We start from the raw sequence: 22603 nt of genomic DNA, 5'->3' as shown, positions 1-22603 counted from the left end.
GATGTATCTGAATAGGTTGAAGAATGGCCTACATCTCCAACCTGTTGAAGTTTAAAGGCTTAGACTGGGCTGATGGGGACCTATTCCTACTCTGAAATGGTGACCTACTTCTACGATTAGGACAGTCATTGGCAAAGTGACCTTCTTGATCACACTTAAAACAAGCTTGTCTGTTCGGGCTACTTGAAGGGGATCTAGGACTTGTACCCTCTCTACTGTTTGACCTGTAATTGTGTTTCTGATTTGGAGATTTTAAAATTGTTAGAATATCTTGGATGTTTGTTTTCATTTCTTTCATGTCATCTTCTAATCTTGTGACCCTTGACTCAAGTCTTGACATTTTTGTTTGCTCTGTGTATGATGTTGATGTTTGTTTATTGTAAAGAGACCTAATCTTGCTAACTTTCTCTTCATCTTCCTCACTATCACTTTCTGAACTTTCAAACTTTACCCTTCTTATTTCAGACTTTTTTATACCTAGAATGAGCTTTTGGTTTGTGATTGCACTTTTCATGTATTGTGTGGCAATGTCTAGTGTGTCTGGGTTTTTGTCCATGGCAATGAGTGCAGCTTGTTTATTTGTGCAGCCTCTCAAAAATGCATCTATTGCAACAGTTTGTTGACAATCTTCAGGAGTATCTGGGTATCCATCTGTGGTCATTTCCAGAATCTTATCTGCAAACTCGTCTATGGATTCCTCAGGGCCTTGTTTGATATCTTGAAGTTGTCTTCATATCATATGAGGCAGGTCTTTCTTGCCAAATCTCTCATTCATTTTTGCACTCAGTTTCTTGAAACTTCTTTGATCTGAACTTGGTCTGGAACTGAAGTATTTCAAGGCCTTGTCTCGAAGACTCTCAATAAGTTTGTCCAGTTTTTGTTCATCAGACCATTTGTATCTGGACGCAATGTGAGAAAACTGTGTAAAGAAGGGTCTCCAGTCGCTCTTTCCATCAAAGGTGGACATTTTTGGTGGACTTGGTCCCTTTGGCTCATTGTAAACTCCCTGTGGTGCTAACTTGTCTACTTCTTGGCTGATTTTTTCATCTTGAAGTTGCTTAATTTTGTTTTCTAAATGTTGTATCTTACCTACCCATCTGCTATCTTGTTCGTAAAGTTTTTGTTCTAATGTCGCAAGTTCTTCGTTCTTTGCCATCATTTTTTTACTAATTGTGTTTTCGTAGTTTGTTTTTGTGTTCGCTAGCTCTGTTTCAAATTTTTGTTGTAGTTTGTACATTTGTTGTTCATGTTCTGATCTTAATGTATTTTCTAAATCTTCTAATTGCTGTTGTCTAGAAGTGATGTCTTTTTCTGACTGAACAATTTGTATGTTTTTTCTTTCATTGTCTTTTGTGAGCCAAGCTATATCTGATTGTAATTTTGCAATTTCATTTAAAGCATCTTCAATTTTGGGGTGTTGTGTTTTTTTCTGATTGTGTGTCTGATCTCTGACTCTCTCCAAAAACAATCACACCCTCACTCACAAGGGGGTCCCATATTGTGCTTGGGATTGATGTTAGTGTTTTTAGATCTTCTACAGTGAGTGTCCCCTTTTCTTCCCTAAGTCTCATGATTAACCCTGCCCTTTTATCTCCAATGTTTGGGATTGTTTTTAATACCCCAAAACTAGCATTGTTTATGTCTATAGGGTTTTCACTATTTGCCATTCTGATTCAGTTTTGTTTTGTTCAAAAATAAAGATAGAAAAACAGACGTGTTGTTGATTAACTATCAGAATGTCCGACAGAAAATCAAGAGTGAAATGTTTATGATCGTTATCAGAAAATCCGACAACAATCAAATCTAAATGAAAAAATGAGAAAAAAGCAAGGATATGATAGAAACCGCCATTGAATTTATTTTTTGAAAAAGAATTGTAACAGGGCGAATTTGTTTCTCAAAATGAACCAGTTTTGTAAACTGTTCATTTGCTCCACAAACTGGTTTTAAACTAGTTTAAACCCAGAACCGTTTTTCCATTTGTTTTGGCAGTAACTAAAACCAGTTCGTTAAACCAACCAAACCACCTCCGATGGTGGTTTATTCGGTTTACGAAAGAGCGGGAAGTATTCCAATATGGCGGTGATGAAAGATGGTGACTATTCTAATAAAGAAAAAAAAGTTATTAATGATTGTTTTTTCGAGGAAAAACAACTCTTTTGACTAAAATGCCACATTCTGACATTTGATGTTTTATATATAAGGCTTCGGAGAATAGATAAATGCTGCATATTGAAATTAATGGTGTTTGTTCAATATGAACAGAATATGTAAAATTTTCCTTTTCAAAAATAAGTTTTGAATCATTTGGACAAACTGCAACATGCATGGTAAATTGTAGAACATAGCTGTAAAGACAGCTTAAATATTGGAAATCTGAAAGAGTAACTGTACCTACCCGAGTGTTTATCTTTCCTTGTGTAAAAAAAATGTGTTCATTTGCACTTTAACTATATATAAGATAATCAAAGAATATAATCAAAGAATATAAATACATTGTAGTTTCTTGGATTCTTTTATTAAGAAAAAGATTTCAGCAAATTTATTTACATGTATGTTGTTCTGCATCTTTTTTACGCCATCTTGTATAAACTGTTCATTTGTTTTACCGAGGTAAACCGGATTGAAATTTAAACCAGTTTGAAAAACTAGTTTTAAACCTTAAACCAAAACCCGAACCAGTTTATGTGCAACAAATTCGCCCCAAGAGTGAAATGTTTATGATCGTTATCAGAAAATCCGACAACAATCAAATCTAAATGAAAAAATGAGAAAAAAGCAAGGAAATGATAGAAACCGCCATTGAATTTATTTTTTGAAAAAGAATTGTATTTGATAAGTTTAACGAAAAACAAAGGGAAAAAAATGGCGCGTAATATAAACATACAATGTCGCACTTCACCGATCGGAAGATCCTACCGGCGACGCCAATGTTGTGAAGTGCGTAAGATAATCTACATAATAAATAATAAACAATATATATAAAGACTTGCAATGGTGAGGGGTAACGTCAGTTACAACCCACCTGAGCTGTGGACCTCGAACGGGACAGGTGTCGATAGACTTCTGTGTGGTTCCAGGGTAAATTCACAACTGACTATTATTAGAACGTAAACACTTGTAGTCTCGTTCAACCAGACCCTCGGCTGTCTCCGTAAATCTCCGACCACCCAGCTGGTCCAGGCGCGGATCCAGAAATTTTTTCCAGGGGGGGGTCCACCCCAGTCAAAAAAAAATCCAATCCCAGAAATTTCTTGACAAGCAAAAAAAAAAAAAAAAAACCGAAACACGCCCAAACGTCAAAAAACTATTTCGTGGGGGGGGGGGGGGGGGGGGGGGGGGGGGGGGGTAAGTGGTGACTTTTATCGCCTTTCACTTCTCATACCCATTTCACACCATTTCACACATATTCGCGTTTACCAGGGGGGGTCTGCGTTTTCCAAGGGGGGTCCATGGTAACTATTTTCTTGTTTTAGTATATACATTTTTTTACCTGGTAAATTCCAGGGGGGGTCCTGACCCCCCCGAACCCCCCCAGTAGATCCGCGCATGTGGTCGGAGTTCACGGAGACAGCCGAGCGTCTGGTTGAACGAGACTAAAACACTTGTTGTGCGTAATAAATTGTAACCCGAACCCGACCTCTTTTCTACTACGATATGCTCATAAATTTCTTTTATTTCCTCAAATAAAAAGCTAGAATATCACAATGACACGATTTTATGTGCATGTACATGATATTAACTAAATTACATGCTGTTTTACACAGAAGAGCACCCAACATGAGCTTTAAGAATACGAGAAAAAAACAAAAATTAGAAATTCTTATAACAAATGCAAAATTTCTTCCTGTAATTTCATACAAATATTCCAAGCCTTTCTTTCGTGTTTATTGGACTAAAAGAGATTAAATTATTAAATTTCCTCTCATTGCGATACGTAACCCCATGAAATGATACAATGCTTTCCTTCAGAGTCGAGAATGGCAGGTCAGGGCTGGTGATGAAATCCATGATTACTCCATAACCTTTTATAATATTAACCAAAAATCATACGCGATATTGTTTATAATTCGCAGGTTGTCAAATAAATTTAAGAAAAGGTTAGCAAAGATGAGTATGCCGCACTAAACTTTTTTATTCATAAACTATTTAATTTCTAGAGTGTACAATCGAGCATCGAAGTGTGTACATGTACTACATGTACTAGTTTTTTTTTTGTTTTTTTTTTTTTTGGGGGGGGGGGGGGGTACCAGTTTTCGCTGCATTTGATTTCCTGAATTTTGCATTGCATTTCCGACAATTAAACAAAGTTAATAGAATATAATTGGCAGTAACACAAGTGATTTATAAAACGAAAGTCAAGCAATAAAACGTTAAAGTTTGTATTTTGAAAAATAAATCAAGTCAAGTCACATAAAACAAAGACAGGTTGAAACGCTCACACAGGGACATACATACAAACGTTTTGGTAACTCGGAATAGTCCAGAGTAAAACTATATTTTCTTGATGACGGAATGTCCAGTACATCTAATGTTCACGTCCGGGATAGTCCACGGCAGTTTTATCACACATACGCAATTACTAGTATCATACAAGTCGAACGCTCTTTGAGGTTGAGGATTGACACTAATTCCTTAGATAAATACTGATTGAAAAATTCCTTTTTACTGTCTTAACTTTACTTGATAGGTAAATAATTTTAGTATATGTTAAAAATAAGCATTAGAAATAATTCTTTTCATAAAATTCAATTCTGTTACATTTCAAATGAATTTGTAAAATTAACTTTATGACAATTGTCATGCTGCAGATCTGTAGCTCGCTAGCTGTTCTAAAAAAAATTGAGATGGATCACCAGAGAGCTACAGTGCCATCCATATTATCTCAAGTTCAGGCTCAGAAGGACTATTAAAAACGGTTGTAAGGAATGTTTAACTGTAGAAAAATTTAAGGAATGTGTTAAAGACACACGGTAAATAATATTTTTAGATTCAAGCAGTTGAAAAACACGGATATTGAATATAGCTTCAGTGCAATTTTTTTCTAATATTTTCTAGTTTTTTATTCTTCGTATTTCTCAATTTCTCATGTTCAAATAACGTGTATCTATTTTTATTAGGGCACATTAAACCTTATTTGTCAACCAGTCTGACAGTGTCCATCTGTCACGAGAACTTTAAACTTGATAATAACTATTGAATGAGTTGAAATAGGACTTAAATTTCATATTTCACATGTGCATTATTTGTGACATGTGATTTTCAAATATACTGTGATTTTTAACCCCGTGACCTTGATCTTGACCAACTTAAAAAATAACATTAATTTAAATTGACCATAACTATTGAAAGCTTTCATTTTATAAACATGTACATGTAATACCTGTGTCAACACCTTTGAAAATTCATTATGATTTTTTACCCTTTGACCTTGAAGTTTGACCCACTTTTCAAAAACATTAACCATAGTCATACCTTTTGAGAGAAAAGAGATCGATTAGGGCTTTTATTTTACCACTGTGTACATGTATTACCTGTAACAACAATTTTTTTTTTTTGAAAATACCGATATGCTGATTTTGACAACGTGACCCTGAGGCTTGACTTACTTTTCACAATTTTAATCTTGATCATAACTTTTGAATGAGAAGAGATAGGGTTTTCGTATTACACAAAAATCAAATGTATGTGACCTGTGATAAAATCATTACAAATACTAGCATATAATGAACTTTGACCTTGAAGTTAAACCGGCTTTAAACATTGCTTAAAATTGACCATGACTTTTGATAAAGAAAGGATAACACTTTCATACCTAGATTTACACATGTATACACGTATTAGATGTGACAAGGCCTATCGAAAAAAGTATAGCTTAAGAATTCGTCAATACGGTAGCACACAAATGGCTTTGCTTATCACCAGCGTGTGTCGTGGTGTGACGTAAGGTCATTTTAACACGGTCAAGGTCGCAAACATTCCTTTACTATCATATTTAATAGTAAAACATAAATACGATGACATCTACCCTTAAAAGATTGCTTTAACATTAGAACGTGGCATGACCTTGACCCAAGGTCATTTCTCCCTGTCCGCAGCTCCGACGGAAGACCTACTCGTTGCTTTGCAACGAGCTCGGCTCTAGTTATTTACAGGTTTTGAATAAATTATTACACAAATTAAATTCATTGCTTTAAAATCTTGAATTATTTTTTCAACTTGACTATTCAACCTGTAATAAAAATGGGCATTGTGCAAGCACAGAAGTCACTTATGAAGTTTACAGGTGGGGAGATACTTATCGATGTTTAGTCCATTTCATTGAGTATAATTCTAATTAGATCCTTACGATTCGGAAGATTTTCTTTAAAAGTTTAAAACTGAAATAGCCATGGTAAAAATCTGTGATGAAAAAAAATGTGTTTGGGAAAATCGGGAAAACAGATTTATTTGTGTGTTAAAAGCACAAATTAAGCTTGTGCATTTAAATCAATATTGGTTGAAGTTAAGTAACCGCAGATCGCCAGTCCTTACGCTATGAATCGTCAAAATGAAAAGTAAAATTACACATTGAACTAACGAACTATAAAAATTGAAGATTGATTAATGTACATATTTAAAATAAATACCCCGGCGTTTTGTTCTAAAGTCTAACCTAAGATATTTTAAAATATTTTTGAAAGATTCGATTTACTTACAGAAAATAATGTTTTTCGTAAGTTTGTAAAATTAGATTTAACATTCGACCACGCTGTGTAAATTAATGTCAACAAGCGATGGAAGGAAAAGGAATGATTGGTCGCGTAATTGTAAACAAACACAAAGCCTAGATATCTGTTTTAGATAAACATGTATCACGATCAAATTTAAAACAAAGATAAGCCAACATATTAATCTCGAATATCCGACAATAATAATTTTCCATTAATTGTAAAATAGGTTTAATACACCAATATTTTGTCTATGACTACGGGGTCAATGGTTCGCCGCGGTGTGTCGCTTTAGATTTTCTTGGACACGTGTAATCGTAAGATTACGCAATGGTACACACGCTTAAAATCTGGATTCCAGGTGAATGTGAGAATCGCGCGGTAAATAATTTTTGTATTATTTGACTCTTTAAAAGTTCTTTTTATGAGATCCGGGCATTTATCGTTTTCGTTCATATTGTTTGTGTTCATATTTAAACGAAGAAAAGATACTAGTTCGTGCTTTTTCTATAACTCTTTCTCTTGGAAATATCTTGATTAATAAAAATGAAAATGATGCCATTGAATACTCTGAACGGGAACCAAAGAACACGTTTAAAACCTAATTAAAAAAAAAAGATATGATACAGCGTTGTAAAATATTTATTACTTACGGCAAGTTTACTGCAATTCTACGCATAAGATCCCTAATTTTAGGGGCCAGCCCCTTTTTAATGATATCAAATGAAAGCTCTTGCAATAATGCACAACTTTTATTCAATATGTCTTAACAAAATATTTTTAGTTTTCAAGAAAAAAAGGAAAATATGTGTAAATTTTCACTCTTTTAGGCGTTCTAATTTTTGACCCCTATAAAGCGCCATTTTGAATACAGAAATCGAAAAACAAAAACCGATGTGCACAACTTCAATCCTTCTGTTATCTAAAACCAATAAAATTTCTGCTCCAGCTTTTGTGGTCTCTGAGCCTTTATCCGGAAACGAAAGCCTATAATTTTTCATATAAAGGGAAATAACTCATAAGTGGAAGAAAATTTTTAAAATGTTAGACATCATTCTGATAGAGTTTATTACCATCTAAAATGTCTGAAAATTTGAGCAAAATCTATTAAGAAATGAGTGAGATATGAGGCCTCAAAGTTGGCGTCTAGGAAGTAGAAGAAAAAAAAAGAATAACTAGAGCAAAGCTCGTTGCAAAGCAACGAGTGGGTCTTCCTTCCAAGCGATAAGCAAAAGATTAAATGTTTCTGTCTAGATTGTCAACTTTGCTAACATTCTCTTTTTCGATTTGTCTCAAAAACCCTTACTTGAATTCTTTAATTTGGTGTGAGCATGAGGTCTAAAGGGTACTCTCTCTAACAGCATTCTTGAAATCGTATCCACAACAGTTTAACTTCCAATATTATGACTTTTGATATCGGATATATCATGTTTGTTGCAATTATGTTTGTGAAACGTGTCATACTACAGAAACATAAGTGTTTTGCTACATTACCATCTTAAAAATGGCTTTAAAATCATTTAATATACAATATAACTAGGTAAATAAAATAAACAAATTATATAATAATTCAAAAAATCCAAATGTATTTACAATAATGATGAACAATCTTCATTAGTTGCAATCAGTAAGTAGAACAATACTTTTATAATAAACGCACAGAAATGTGTTGTGTATGTTTCGAATTTGAAGCTTTCCACCAGCAACTGGTGGTACCTCAATAGGAGTGTAAAATTCTCTGAAAGGTATATTGTGAACATATTACATATGGCTGTGTATTCTTTTTTAGCGGCTTTGGCGGAATGCAGCCATCACTAAATCAAGTACAAAGCTAAAAGTCTTGTACATAAACATAAATAAGAATATCTACGCTAACTTATTCAAAAGTCAATTTCCACCAAATATTGTACAAGCTAAATATAATACATTTACAGCATTAAAGAAACAAATCTCTTTGAAGGTATTGCCCTGCATAAGAACAATTTGAATCCCCTACACTAAGGATGCTCTGTGCCAAGTTTCACTTTGGTTCTGGAAAATGATATTGTGAAATTTTAGACAATGATGATAATGGATAAAATTGTTTTTAAAAAATTTACTGGTTCCTTTAGCTCAGATGGGCTAATAAGTATGCAACAGGCACAGTTTTGGAGTTGACATTGAAATGCGACTGGACATCTCTTCAATCTTGTTTTAGAAAACTACATGTACATGCCCTATGTACTGAATTCCTTGGAATCATACACATGTTTATGCCTTTAATTAGTTGTATGTGCCAAAATAACAATTTTTTTTACATTATACTGTAAAAAATACACATATTACAAGATCTTATATTCCTGCTGAAGACAGAGGATCTATCTTAATCATTTGAATAAGTAAGTCTAAACTTTGAAAGGGAAGACCTTAATAAAGAGGTCAACATGCTACACAAACAAAATATTATTATATTTAAAAATAACATTTATTCCAATGTAATTACTGGTACATGTATTTCTGTTACAAAAACTATTTCACTTGAAAAACTGAGAGCAATTGATATGTTCATATTTGTGGATTTATGTTGTCAAATCAAAATTTAAAAATGATACACAGTGTGTTTAAAAATTGTTTTCACAAACCAAAACTTGACTTATTTTCACTATGCTGTTTATTCCATGTCACATCCAAACAGATGATCTTCTGGCAAATCATGGTCATGCTTGGTATCAAAATTCAGTATTCAGATGAGTCACACCTATCCAAAAGAAATTGAAATTTTTTAATTTATGATTCTTTTACTAATAAAAAGTGCAATTCATGAGATTATAAATTAGATTATCAAATTGAGAGATGATATTGTCACATTTTCTGTGTATAATTTGTAAATTTTAATGTACTCTTTCATCAATTAAAAGAAGTTTACACCAATTAAGGTAGTCATTTATGCTATCCCCTAATAAGACAACATACAAGTGCAAAGTAATAATGCACTAGCGGGTTTAGGATAATGTGCTAGAGTATTTATGACAACATACTAGCACGAGGTGACAATGTGCTACATGTAGCATGTACGTCAGTGATAATATGCCAGCACACTGAATCCAACATGCAGTGAAGCTAACACTCAACAGATTGTTTAGAGTTGTGTTTGCATGATATTTTGTTTTGTGTAAACACAGCAGCGTGTTGTTTAAAGCTGCATTGGAGTGGCAGTCTGTTGAAATTAACATGCTAACACACTGCAACTTCAAATCATTGGAACACCATAATTTTAAAACTGGCAAACCAATATCTTATGATTACTAACTAGGTAATTGCAACTGTAAATGCTGATTTCATGGTGACAATAATACCGGTAATTCACTGTATATCTGAGAACTGATCAATTATAATAAGGCGTGTCCAGATAGGGCCACTTGCTAAAGCTCAATAGCACTTTCATAAAAGCGTGCCATCTTACCGACACAAAAGACGCCATTAGGCTATCACACAGCTCGCCATCACAACACTGAAAAACACTTTCGCACTAACACAAGTTCGCACCACACGCTGTCACACGAACACACAACACACTGTCACGCTAATACAATTTCACACAACAAAATATCAGGCTAACACGAGTTCACACAACACACTATCATGCTAACACAAATTCACAAACACGCTGTCTCGCTAACACAAGTTCACACAACACGCTGTCTTGCTAACACAAGTTTTACACAACACGCAGTCTCGCTAATACGAGTTCATACAATACACTGTCTAGCTAACACAAGTACATGGAACACACTGTCACCCTTAGATGAATTCACACAACACACTGTCACGCTAACATGAGTTTACACAACACGCAGTCTCACTAACACGAGTTTACACAATACACTGTCACGCTAACACGAGTTTACACAGTACACTGTCACGCTAACACAAAGTCACAAAACAGCCTGTCTCACTATTCACTAACACAAGTTCGCACCAAATGCTGTTGCGATAACACACTGTCATCCTAATACCATTTCACACAACACACTGTCATTCTAATACCATTTCACACAACACACTGTCAGGCTAACACAAGATCTTATATTCCTGCTGAAGACAGAGGATCTATCTTAATCATTTGAATAAGTAAGTCTAAACTTTGAAAGGGAAGACCTTAATAAAGAGGTCAACATGCTACACAAACAAAATATTATTATATTTAAAAATAACATTTATTCCAATGTAATTACTGGTACATGTATTTCTGTTACAAAAACTATTTCACTTGAAAAACTGAGAGCAATTGATATGTTCATATTTGTGGATTTATGTTGTCAAATCAAAATTTAAAAATGATACACAGTGTGTTTAAAAATTGTCTTCACAAACCAAAACTTGACTTATTTTCACTATGCTGTTTATTCCATGTCACATCCAAACAGATGATCTTCTGGCAAATCATGGTCATGCTTGGTATCAAAATTCAGTATTCAGATGAGTCACACCTATCCAAAAGAAATTGAAATTTTTTAATTTATAATTCTTTTACTAATAAAAAGTGCAATTCATGAGATTATAAATTAGATTATCAAATTGAGAGATAAGATATTGTCACATTTTCTGTGTATAATTTGTAAATTTTAATGTACTCTTTCATCAATTAAAAGAAGTTTACACCAATTAAGGTAGTCATTTATGCTATCCCCTAATAAGACAACATACAAGTGCAAAGTAATAATGCACTAGCGGGTTTAGGATAATGTGCTAGAGTATTTATGACAACATACTAGCACGAGGTGACAATGTGCTAGCATGTACGTCAGTGATAATATGCCAGCACACTGAATCCAACATGCAGTGAAGCTAACACTCAACAGATTGTTTAGAGTTGTGTTTGCATGATATTTTGTTTTGTGTAAACACAGCAGCGTGTTGTTTAAAGCTGCATTGGAGTGGCAGTCTGTTGAAATTAACATGCTAACACACTGCAACTTCACATCATTGGAACACCATAATTTTAAAACTGGCAAACCAATATCTTATGATTACTAACTAGGTAATTGCAACTGTAAATGCTGATTTCATGGTGACAATAATACCGGTAATTCACTGTATATCTGAGAACTGATCAATTATAATAAGGCATGTCCAGATAGGGCCACTTGCTAAAGCTCAATAGCACTTTCATAAAAGCGTGCCATCTTACCGACACAAAAGACGCCATTAGGCTATCACACAGCTCGCCATCACAACACTGAAAAACACTTTCGCACTAACACAAGTTCGCACCACACGCTGTCACACGAACACACAACACACTGTCACGCTAATACAATTTCACACAACAAAATATCAGGCTAACACGAGTTCACACAACACACTATCATGCTAACACAAATTCACAAACACGCTGTCTCGCTAACACAAGTTCACACAACACACTGTCTTGCTAACACAAGTTTTACACAACACGCAGTCTCGCTAATACGAGTTCATACAATACACTGTCTAGCTAACACAAGTACATGCAACACACTGTCACCCTTAGATGAATTCACACAACACACTGTCACGCTAACATGAGTTTACACAACACGCAGTCTCACTAACACGAGTTTACACAATACACTGTCACGCTAACACGAGTTTACACAATACACTGTCATGCTAACACAAAGTCACAAAACAGCCTGTCTCACTATTCACTAACACAAGTTCGCACCAAATGCTGTTGCGATAACACACTGTCATCCTAATACCATTTCACACAACACACTGTCATTCTAATACCATTTCACACAACACACTGTCAGGCTAACACAAGATCTTATATTCCTGCTGAAGACAGAGGATCTATCTTAATCATTTGAATAAGTAAGTCTAAACTTTGAAAGGGAAGACCTTAATAAAGAGGTCAACATGCTACACAAACAAAATATTATTATATTTAAAAATAACATTTATTCCAATGTAATTACTGGTACATGTATTTCTGTTACAAAAACTATTTCACTTGAAAAACTGAGAGCAATTGATATGTTCATATTTGTGGATTTATGTTGTCAAATCAAAATTTAAAAATGATACACAGTGTGTTTAAAAATTGTCTTCACAAACCAAAACTTGACTTATTTTCACTATGCTGTTTATTCCATGTCACATCCAAACAGATGATCTTCTGGCAAATCATGGTCATGCTTGGTATCAAAATTCAGTATTCAGATGAGTCACACCTATCCAAAAGAAATTGAAATTTTTTAATTTATAATTCTTTTACTAATAAAAAGTGCAATTCATGAGATTATAAATTAGATTATCAAATTGAGAGATAAGATATTGTCACATTTTCTGTGTATAATTTGTAAATTTTAATGTACTCTTTCATCAATTAAAAGAAGTTTACACCAATTAAGGTAGTCATTTATGCTATCCCCTAATAAGACAACATACAAGTGCAAAGTAATAATGCACTAGCGGGTTTAGGATAATGTGCTAGAGTATTTATGACAACATACTAGCACGAGGTGACAATGTGCTAGCATGTACGTCAGTGATAATATGCCAGCACACTAAATCCAACATGCAGTGAAGCTAACACTCAACAGATTGTTTAGAGTTGTGTTTGCATGATATTTTGTTTTGTGTAAACACAGCAGCGTGTTGTTTAAAGCTGCATTGGAGTGGCAGTCTGTTGAAATTAACATGCTAACACACTGCAACTTCACATCATTGGAACACCATAATTTTAAAACTGGCAAACCAATATCTTATGATTACTAACTAGGTAATTGCAACTGTAAATGCTGATTTCATGGTGACAATAAAACCGGTAATTGACTGTATATCTGAGAACTGATCAATTATAATAAGGCGTGTCCAGATAGGGCCACTTGCTAAAGCTCAATAGCACTTTCATAAAAGCGTGCCATCTTACCGACACAAAAGACGCCATTAGGCTATCACACAGCTCGCCATCACAACACTGAAAAACACTTTCGCACTAACACAAGTTCGCACCACACGCTGTCACACGAACACACAACACACTGTCACGCTAATACAATTTCACACAACAAAATATCAGGCTAACACGAGTTCACACAACACACTATCATGCTAACACAAATTCACAAACACGCTGTCTCGCTAACACAAGTTCACACAACACGCTGTCTTGCTAACACAAGTTTTACACAACACGCAGTCTCGCTAATACGAGTTCATACAATACACTGTCTAGCTAACACAAGTACATGCAACACACTGTCACCCTTAGATGAATTCACACAACACACTGTCACGCTAACATGAGTTTACACAACACGCAGTCTCACTAACACGAGTTTACACAATACACTGTCACGCTAACACGAGTTTACACAATACACTGTCACGCTAACACAAAGTCACAAAACAGCCTGTCTCACTATTCACTAACACAAGTTCGCACCAAATGCTGTTGCGATAACACACTGTCATCCTAATACCATTTCACACAACACACTGTCATTCTAATACCATTTCACACAACACGCTGTCAGGCTAACACCAGTTCACACAACACACTGTCACGCTAACACGAATTCACAAAACAGGCTGTCTCACTATTCACTAACACAAGTTCGCACCAAACGCTGTTGCGATAACACACTGTCATCCTAATACCATTTCACACAACACACTGTCATCCTAATACCATTTCACACAACACACTGTCAGGCTAACACGAGTTCACACAACACACTGTCACGCTAACACAAATTCAAAAAACATGCAATATCCCTAACACGAGTTCACATAACACGCAGTCTGGCTAACACCAGTTCACACAATATGCAATCTCGCTAACACGAGTTCACACAACACACTATCTCTCTAACACCAGTTCACACGACAAATTTTCAGGATAACAAGTTCACACAACACACTGTCACGCTAACACGAATTCACACAACATGCTGTCTCGTTAATAAGAGTTCACACAGCACGCTGTCTCGCTAACATGAGTTTACACAACATGCAGTCTCGCTAACACGAGTTTACACAACACGCAGTCTCACTAACACGAGTTTACACAACACGAAGTCTCGCTAATACGAGTTCAATCAACACTCTGTCTAGCTAACACGAGTTTACACAACACACTGTCACACTTACACTTTATACATGATTTCACACAACACGCTGTCCCGCTAACACGAGTTTACACAACACAAGCTAACAAGAATTCACACAACCCACTGTCAGGCTAACACAATTAAGTTCACAAAACACACTGCCTTGCTAACACAAATTCATACAACACACTGTCTCGCTAACACAAGTTCACACAACACACTCACATTGCTGAGTTTAAAGTAAAGGTCTACCCTAATTTGAAGAGGTTTAACACTAACATATCTCTATATTAGTAAAGAGCTTCAAATTTAAGACAAAAACATTTATGCAGTAATGTTCCTTAACATGCATCTGGCATATAAAATGAATGAGACCTTAAAAACCTCACAGTACATGTTTACTTAGCTAAGTAAAGGTCTAAATTGATGCTATTCAACAATATATATCAACATCTCTAAGTATGTGAATGAGTGAAATTCTCAAATAAATATTATAAATCAAAGTATCAATAAGAAGCTGAACCTTACGTCGCAGGTTCCAATCCCATTGCTAAATGCTTTAGACAGGTTACTCCTATGAGACTGCATAAACCAAGATTCTGTGTCACGGTAGGTGTTAGCACAAAATGGATCTCATACTTCTTAAAGGCAATAAGTGCTGAGTACAAGTCTATATTTGCAGCTAATACCATCCCAAGTGGTGGCACCATGAAATGACTGAAAAATGTATGATTAAGGCAAATAAACAAACATTAAACCATTACAGTAGTCTTATCAAACAAAAAAGCAAACTTTCTATTATTACAATTTTTTTAAACAAATTTCTTTTGCAATTTAACTGAGCAATATTTGTCCTTTTTTGTCAGTAAAGTATGATATTAAATAATTTAGACTTTTTGAGAACATCTATTTATAGCGAGTCCAGACAGCAGCACAAATCCCTGCCCATAATGCGAGCTCTTATGATAAGACCTTGGCAAAAGAAGATTGTGACTTGCACATTGCTCCACACAATTTTTCCGCAGTATACTTTGGACCCACAGTGCTTAGCTTCTTTAACATGTTTAAGCTACATTCAAAATTCATTTCTATTTAATTTGAATTAGCTATCCTTACTCATGTTCACATGGAGCTAATGGGAAGTAATTTAACGAGCAGTGAATTCATTCGAATTAAACATTTGAATAAACTCTCAGTGTGAACACTGAGCATGGAAGCACCAAATGTCAAATGCGGCTTGACAAGCACAATCTAAATTAAAACTAAATAAGTATCTGCCCTCACCCTTACAGTCACACTGTCAATATATAATTAGTTGAATATATTCTGTAACATTAAGTGCAGTTTGAATTATAGAGTATGATCACTATGATAGATAGTAGGACTGTTGAAATTACATCCTCAAATTTAAAAAAAATAAAATATAAAGCTGTGGGGATTTACAAGGTAAACAGAGAGCGTCTGAACTGTAAAACAGATAATATATCGGTGTGTCTGTGTATTTCTAATAACATCAATGTATGTCACTGTCATGTAATCAGTAGTGTAAATTTTAAGTAATAAAAATATTCTAACCTTCATTCCAATGGTCCAAGCCAATCATACATTAAAATGTCGCCGTCATCTCTTTCATCACACGATACAATTATCACTGGGAATCCGAAGCAGAGTCAAGAGTGTTCATCCTTGTTAATGTGACAGTCAGAATTTCCTCGTAATCAATTCACACAAGATTCTTAGAATATATGAATCGGCATAATTCTGCTTAGAATAATGTTCCAGAGAAGTGACAAAGTACTTCGTAGCTGCAGATTAAATGAGTGTACATGTCTACAAACGGATTCTTTGTGAGAAAATGTTCAACTTCACAAATCATTCTATTTTCAGTTTGTAAACCATGGCAAACATGTGTCCGACGTCGACTCGAAGGGGCACACTAAAAACGGGATATACTAGAGACCTGATATTTACCTGACGTTTTAATTTTTAATTAAATGGTAATATTGAGTATTTTAAATTACTTATTTACAGACTTTATGACTTCGAGGCATATGCTATACAAAAATTCAATTGTTTGGAACATTAACAGACAAATTTGAATCAGGTCAAATCAGTGTTTAGTACATCGCGTCTTTAGTACCTTCCTATTTCCCACAATGCCGCGCGTTGTTTACAAACAAGCGCGAAAAAATCCTCTAAACTAGGTACTAATTATTGTTGTGTACATCATCACATTTTAAAAGTATTTGAATAAAAAGAAAACAAAGAAACACCGAATCAAAACTATATCTTTTAGATGCATCAACTAAAAATGTGCACATGTATGCACAGGTGCCTGAGGACAGGACCCCCCCCCCCCCCCCCCATTATAGACCCTCGGGCCTTTTCGATTTTTTTTTCTTAAACTATCATATTTGTGATGTAATCCATACCATCAAAGCAAAAAATTACGAAAAACAAACAGTTTATAAAAATTCGTATCCCACTATATATATAAAAATAACAAGGTTGCCAACTTCGTCTGTCATCCGAGAGGCACTGCCTAGGATTTTTTTTTAAAAAGTCCTATAAAACGGTACTTACCACTAAAACGGTGATATCACGCCGTGTCCTGAATATTTCCCTCACTGAAATTCTACATGTCACAATAATATACGTTTATTTACTGGGTCAAATGGCAACTTTTTCACCGACAACTTATCGGATTTTGAACTGCTCATACCTTAATGAACGGAAGTGAAAAAATCACGCCACCTATCGCAAGGAAGATAACTCTCCTGCTTAACTGAGAAGTTCCGAATGTACATAGAAACAATGAAAAGGTAAGAGAATTACGAAATGTGTAAACAAAAAGTCCGCGAAAATAGCTTTGTACAATAATAACAATGTTTGACGAAGACCAGGAATTGGCATTCCGTTTATCAAATGGCCATAATTTAATTATAAGTGGCCAGGCAGGTACAGGAAAGACATATCTTATTAAGAACATTGTTAGAAAATATAGAAAAGAAAGAAATGTCGCCATCGTGTGTTCCACGGGCATAGCAGCCACTCATTATGGTGACCTGGGGGCTATCACTCTACACAAGTGGTCGGGAATCGAGGATGGGAGGCATGTCACAGAGGAACTTATCCACCTTGTTCTGTCAGATGAACGTTTTGTTAAAGTTAAAAATAACATTGAAACCACAGAACTTCTTGTTATTGACGAAATATCCATGATAAGTGCCAAAACGTTTAATCAATTAGAAATGCTATGTAGAAATATAAGAAACAATGACCGTTATTTTGGGGGAATGCAAGTTATTCTTGCTGGTGACTTTTATCAGTTACCCCCAGTCGCTAATGAAATTATTGGTGATCCAGGTAACCACTGTTATAAATTACCATGGTTTAATAACTGCTTCCCACATAAAGTGAAATTAAACATTATACATAGACAGAGTGACCCTACTCTTATCAAATGTATAAATGAGCTAGAGATAGGAGATCCGTCTGATGAAAGTGTAGCTTTTCTGAAGTCTTTAGACCGACCACTTCCCAATGAGGAAGAGTGTACTCATCTCTTTGCCCGCAATTATGATGTAGACATTTTCAATTATAACAAATTACAAAATTTACCAGGAGAACTCAAACTGTACAAAGCAACAGATGAAGGATCCAACCACTATTTAAGCAAATTCCTAGCACCCAAAAATTTAGGACTTAAAGTTGGTTGTCCAGTGATGCTTGTCAGAAATTTAAGTGATTCTTTAGTGAATGGCTTATGTGGCACTGTCGTTCAACTCATGTCTGACTCTGTTGATGTGAAATTTGTTTTTGAAAAAAGAAACACTATTGTGACTGTTAAGCCAGTGGTTTTTACAACTTTTGATCCAGTGGATAAGATTACCATAGCAAAAAGAACTCAATTACCATTGAAATTAGCATATGCAATGACTGTGCATAAAGCACAAGGAATGACCTTGAAGAATGTTGTCATTAATTGTGAAAACTGTTATCAGCCAGGGCAAATTGGTGTTGCTGTAGGACGAGCACAGGATGTTGAGGGTCTACGAGTGATAAATTTCAAAAAAACATTATGTCGCAAGCATCCACTCCATGTTACAAAGCTTTATGAAAATTTTACCATAGGCAATGTGCAAAATGATTTGTCTTGCTGTAGGGGAATTAGAAGTGAAGAAACTCAAGACTCTGATGATGATGATGGTGATGATGATGATTTCGACCTTTCAGAAAATAGAAGTATTGATGCAAATTTTGACTCTGACTCTGATTTTTCAGATAGTGAAATTGAGAAATTGGAAATTTTAGACTCTCTTATTGAACAACAAATTATTACTGGAGAGGAGTCATCATCAAATGCAAAGGCAGCCCTAGATTCCGCTTTTTCTGAATTTGTTGGAACGCCTTTGGAAAATGAGATGTTTTCCTTTAAACAAAGAATTCTAGAAAATTTCCAAATCTATCATGATTGGTACCAATTGCAGTCCTCAGTCATTGAAGACATAGGTTTGATGTGTCTACCTGAAGGTGAAAAAACATACTCTGCCAAACAGCAAAATGATTTTTTTGTTAAATTTAATAAATACTTAAGTTCTGATGACTACAGAGACAGCGTAATATCAATGCTTAATATTTATTCAATAACAGACAGTGGACCACAGTTTCAGTTTCTGACAACACTTGTATTTTATCTGGAGAGAAAGTTCTTTGAAGATTTATCAGGGCATCTCAATCTTCAAGATCCTGAATCTATCAAGAGCACTTCAATGTCAGCAGAAGAACTGCCAGCACCTGCAAGAGGGAAAATAAGGTACATTAGTGGATACGTTATAGCAAAACTGAAACACAACTTGTCATTGAAAACAAGAAATTCATTATTTGCGGAGAGAGACAATTCTAAAATATTAGAACTTCAAAGTCAAATGAACATTTTAAATTCATTGTGTATTTCATATGATGAGTTGAAGGATTCGACCAAAGATGTTGGAAGTTTACAAGAAACTAAGAGAAAACAAAATGTAAGAGAAAGTCTTACAAACTTGACTGATCCTGGTTTTGATTTTTTCATGAAACTTGAAACTTTGTGCAGGGAAAAATTGACACACATCAATCTTGTTTATCATGGGAAAAGCCTATTCAACATTGTTATAGATGAACTTAACAAAAACACTGAACTGTTTGAAGTATGGATTGACACTTTAAATAAAAATTATGTTGTTCCATCTGGTGATGAAGAAAACATTGAAAGTATCTTACACTCAATTGTAACTTCTTGTGGAAACTTCATAGAACTCTATCATTCAGTGATTCAGTTATTCTTGAAGGTGGCGTTCAGTCAATTTCGGAGAGACTATCTGTCCTTCCTAAAAAAAGAAAAGGGTAAGGCTCTTCGAAAAAAAGTTGTAGAGAAGAAGTCCAGAAAACCTGTAAAGACATTTAATATGCAGTTTCTATTGGAGGACAAGTCAAAGGACAGAATTAGCTCACACTTGCGGCTAAAATCTGAAGTGGTAATGAATGAAAAATTCCTTTTATCTTTCACGAAAAAGGATTTACTTCTTCTATGCCAAATGTATGAAATTAAGATTTCATCTCAAAAGAAAAAAGAAGATATAACTTTAAATCTTAACAGAGTGATCTTAAACTGTGATTCCATACCTTGTCCAAACAAACTTCCGTCAGATGCATCTTCACGTTCTGTGCCTGAAGTTGAAGATATTCCAGGACCGAGTGGATACGTCCCCCCACAGCCTCCCCCAGCTCCTGTCAGTGTTACTTCTGATTCTTTGCCTTCAGGACTCCCACCTACAAAAATTTCCACAGAATGTCAATCAAGGAAGGGAAAAGGGAAAGGTAAAGGAAAGGGAAAGGGTAAAGGAAAGGGAAAAGGTAAAGGAAGCATCAAGAAGAAGACTCCAGCAGCTAATGTAGATGATCAAGATGAGGACTGCGCAGTATGTAATGGACATTATGTTGACGGTGAGGACTGGATAAGCTGTGATACTTGTAATTTGTGGTACCACAGGAATTGTGCGAATTTACAGGATGAGGAGGAATGGTCTAGTATCAGTCAGCCTGAGGGGATCTATATTTGCCCGCTATGCCAATAAGATGGGTATGTACACTTGTTTGCATGTTTCAATTCATTAATACATGTATGAATTTGATCCTTTTTAAATTATTTTATATGGTTTCAGATATTTGTAATGTACTAAGTTTTTTTCTGTAACTTTTAAATTACATGTAATTTGCCCTTAATGACCTATTCTGTAATTATTCCAATTGTTTGCATCCAAAAAAGTGTACTCTATTTTATTAAAAGTCAAAGTTTTTAATGACAGTAATAACTAATTATTTTGTTGCTGTAATATATCTTTCAAGATTAAAAACTACTTATAAAGTGATTATCTATATGTATTGCATTTAACATATTAAGGAGTGGATTCTCATAGAATATAATTGTTCATCAATAAAAAAAACATGTTTTCTCCAAAAAATATATTATTTTATTTGATTTATATGTTGTCTTACAGGTATATTCCATACCTTTGGTTTAGCATCATGCTGTACTGGTAATTGTGCTCCTTCACCACCACCTACATTGGATTTTCGAGATATCGAAGCTTGCCCAAGAATTACTGAATTAACTGAATGACAATAACCTAGGTAGGTGGGATTAGTATTGGCCCCGTTGTGTAATGTTCTCTGCTGACAGAACATGTTCTCTATCACATCACTGTTGACGCGACTAGGGATGATGGATGCATTGCAAGATTTTAATTTGTACACACACAACTCTTCAAACCCCATAATTGAAGAAATTATATCTTCCCTTGTCTGGTGAGATATGAGATGTTTTTCCTTGTTTTTAATCAATTTATCCTGTTTGATTGTCTGTTCCCACTCAATGAACCATTGCAGTGCATCCTTGTTTTCCTTTAGTCTGTCATCACTGACATCAGTAATTGGTCTAGAGTCTCTGAAGTTCCTTATTAGTGCACTAGTATGGGTCAACATTTCTATTGTTCCATCGAGCTTGTGCCCAGCATCACCTAGACTCTCACGATATAGTTTCATCAAATGCAACATCTCACCGTTTAACACATCTTCAGCTAAATGATTCCTCATTTTACTTTCTGACGTTAAGTAGATATGTTCCTGTGCGAGTTTGTGATGGATAGGAAATGGATTTGTAGAAATATCCCACAGATATGCATCTTTGAAGTGATCCCATTCAATAAATTTGTCCTTGTATTTTAAATGTCTTTTACAGAATCCAGATTTACCACTTTTCGATACATTGTTTCTAATTTTTTTCAACACATGTGAAATGTCCATGATGAAGAATAACTTCTGATTTTCATTCCGAGAGAAAATGTTTTTGAACGAACATGTAATTGGATTTGAAGTATCGAAATTTGGTATCAATATTTTGTACAAGTCTCTATTGCTTTGGGCACCATCTGTACTGATATATTGAATTGTGAACCCATAGGCTGAAAGCATGTTTACAGATTTCCATACAAGTAAATAAAGTTCATGACCTGATGCAGTATGAGATGGAAAATGGGCAAAAGGGAAGCGAAAACCTGTGAAACCTAAAAATACCAATTGCAAAACATGAGTAGCTAGAGTTTTTTCTCTTTTGCCATTTTTCATTTGGTCAAATACTATGGACTCTGGCGTACATTCAGTAAATCCAATTAATTCGATTTCATTATTTCGTTTACGAAATTGTAAATCTGGTTGTATAGACATTTCATCAATTATTAGGCCGCCTTCGTATCCTGCAGGGGGAATATTCTT

The 22603-nt window shown here is 34.9% G+C and overlaps 1 protein-coding gene and 2 long non-coding RNA genes across 3 annotated transcripts; 1 reads left to right on the top strand and 2 right to left on the bottom strand.

The window, feature by feature from the left end:
- Positions 1-12502: 12502 nt before the first annotated feature.
- LOC134242812 (uncharacterized) lies at positions 12503-16810 on the bottom strand. The gene is made up of 3 exons (XR_009986929.1): positions 16367-16810; positions 15320-15508; positions 12503-12907 (listed from the first exon to the last, which is right to left on the bottom strand). It is a non-coding gene; the product is annotated as an uncharacterized LOC134242812 (long non-coding RNA).
- Positions 16811-17676: 866 nt separating this feature from the next.
- On the top strand, positions 17677-19328 carry LOC134242843 (uncharacterized). Its single transcript, XM_062724990.1, has 2 exons — positions 17677-19217; positions 19325-19328. Exons 1-2 carry the CDS (start codon positions 17677-17679, stop codon positions 19326-19328), a joined length of 1545 nt encoding a protein of 514 aa, XP_062580974.1.
- An 81-nt stretch (positions 19329-19409) lies between these two features.
- Positions 19410-20842, bottom strand: LOC134242849 (uncharacterized). Its single transcript, XR_009986933.1, has 3 exons — positions 20456-20842; positions 20054-20160; positions 19410-19588 (listed from the first exon to the last, which is right to left on the bottom strand). It is a non-coding gene; the product is annotated as an uncharacterized LOC134242849 (long non-coding RNA).
- Between the last annotated feature and the right edge of the window lie 1761 nt (positions 20843-22603).

The sequence above is a fragment of the Saccostrea cucullata genome, unplaced genomic scaffold (assembly GCF_032062105.1).
Source record: "Saccostrea cucullata isolate Sc308-1 unplaced genomic scaffold, CSIRO_AGI_Scuc_v1 ctg304, whole genome shotgun sequence".
Classification (NCBI taxonomy): Eukaryota; Metazoa; Mollusca; class Bivalvia; order Ostreida; family Ostreidae; genus Saccostrea; species Saccostrea cuccullata.
This window is presented reverse-complemented; position numbering and strand designations above follow the sequence as displayed.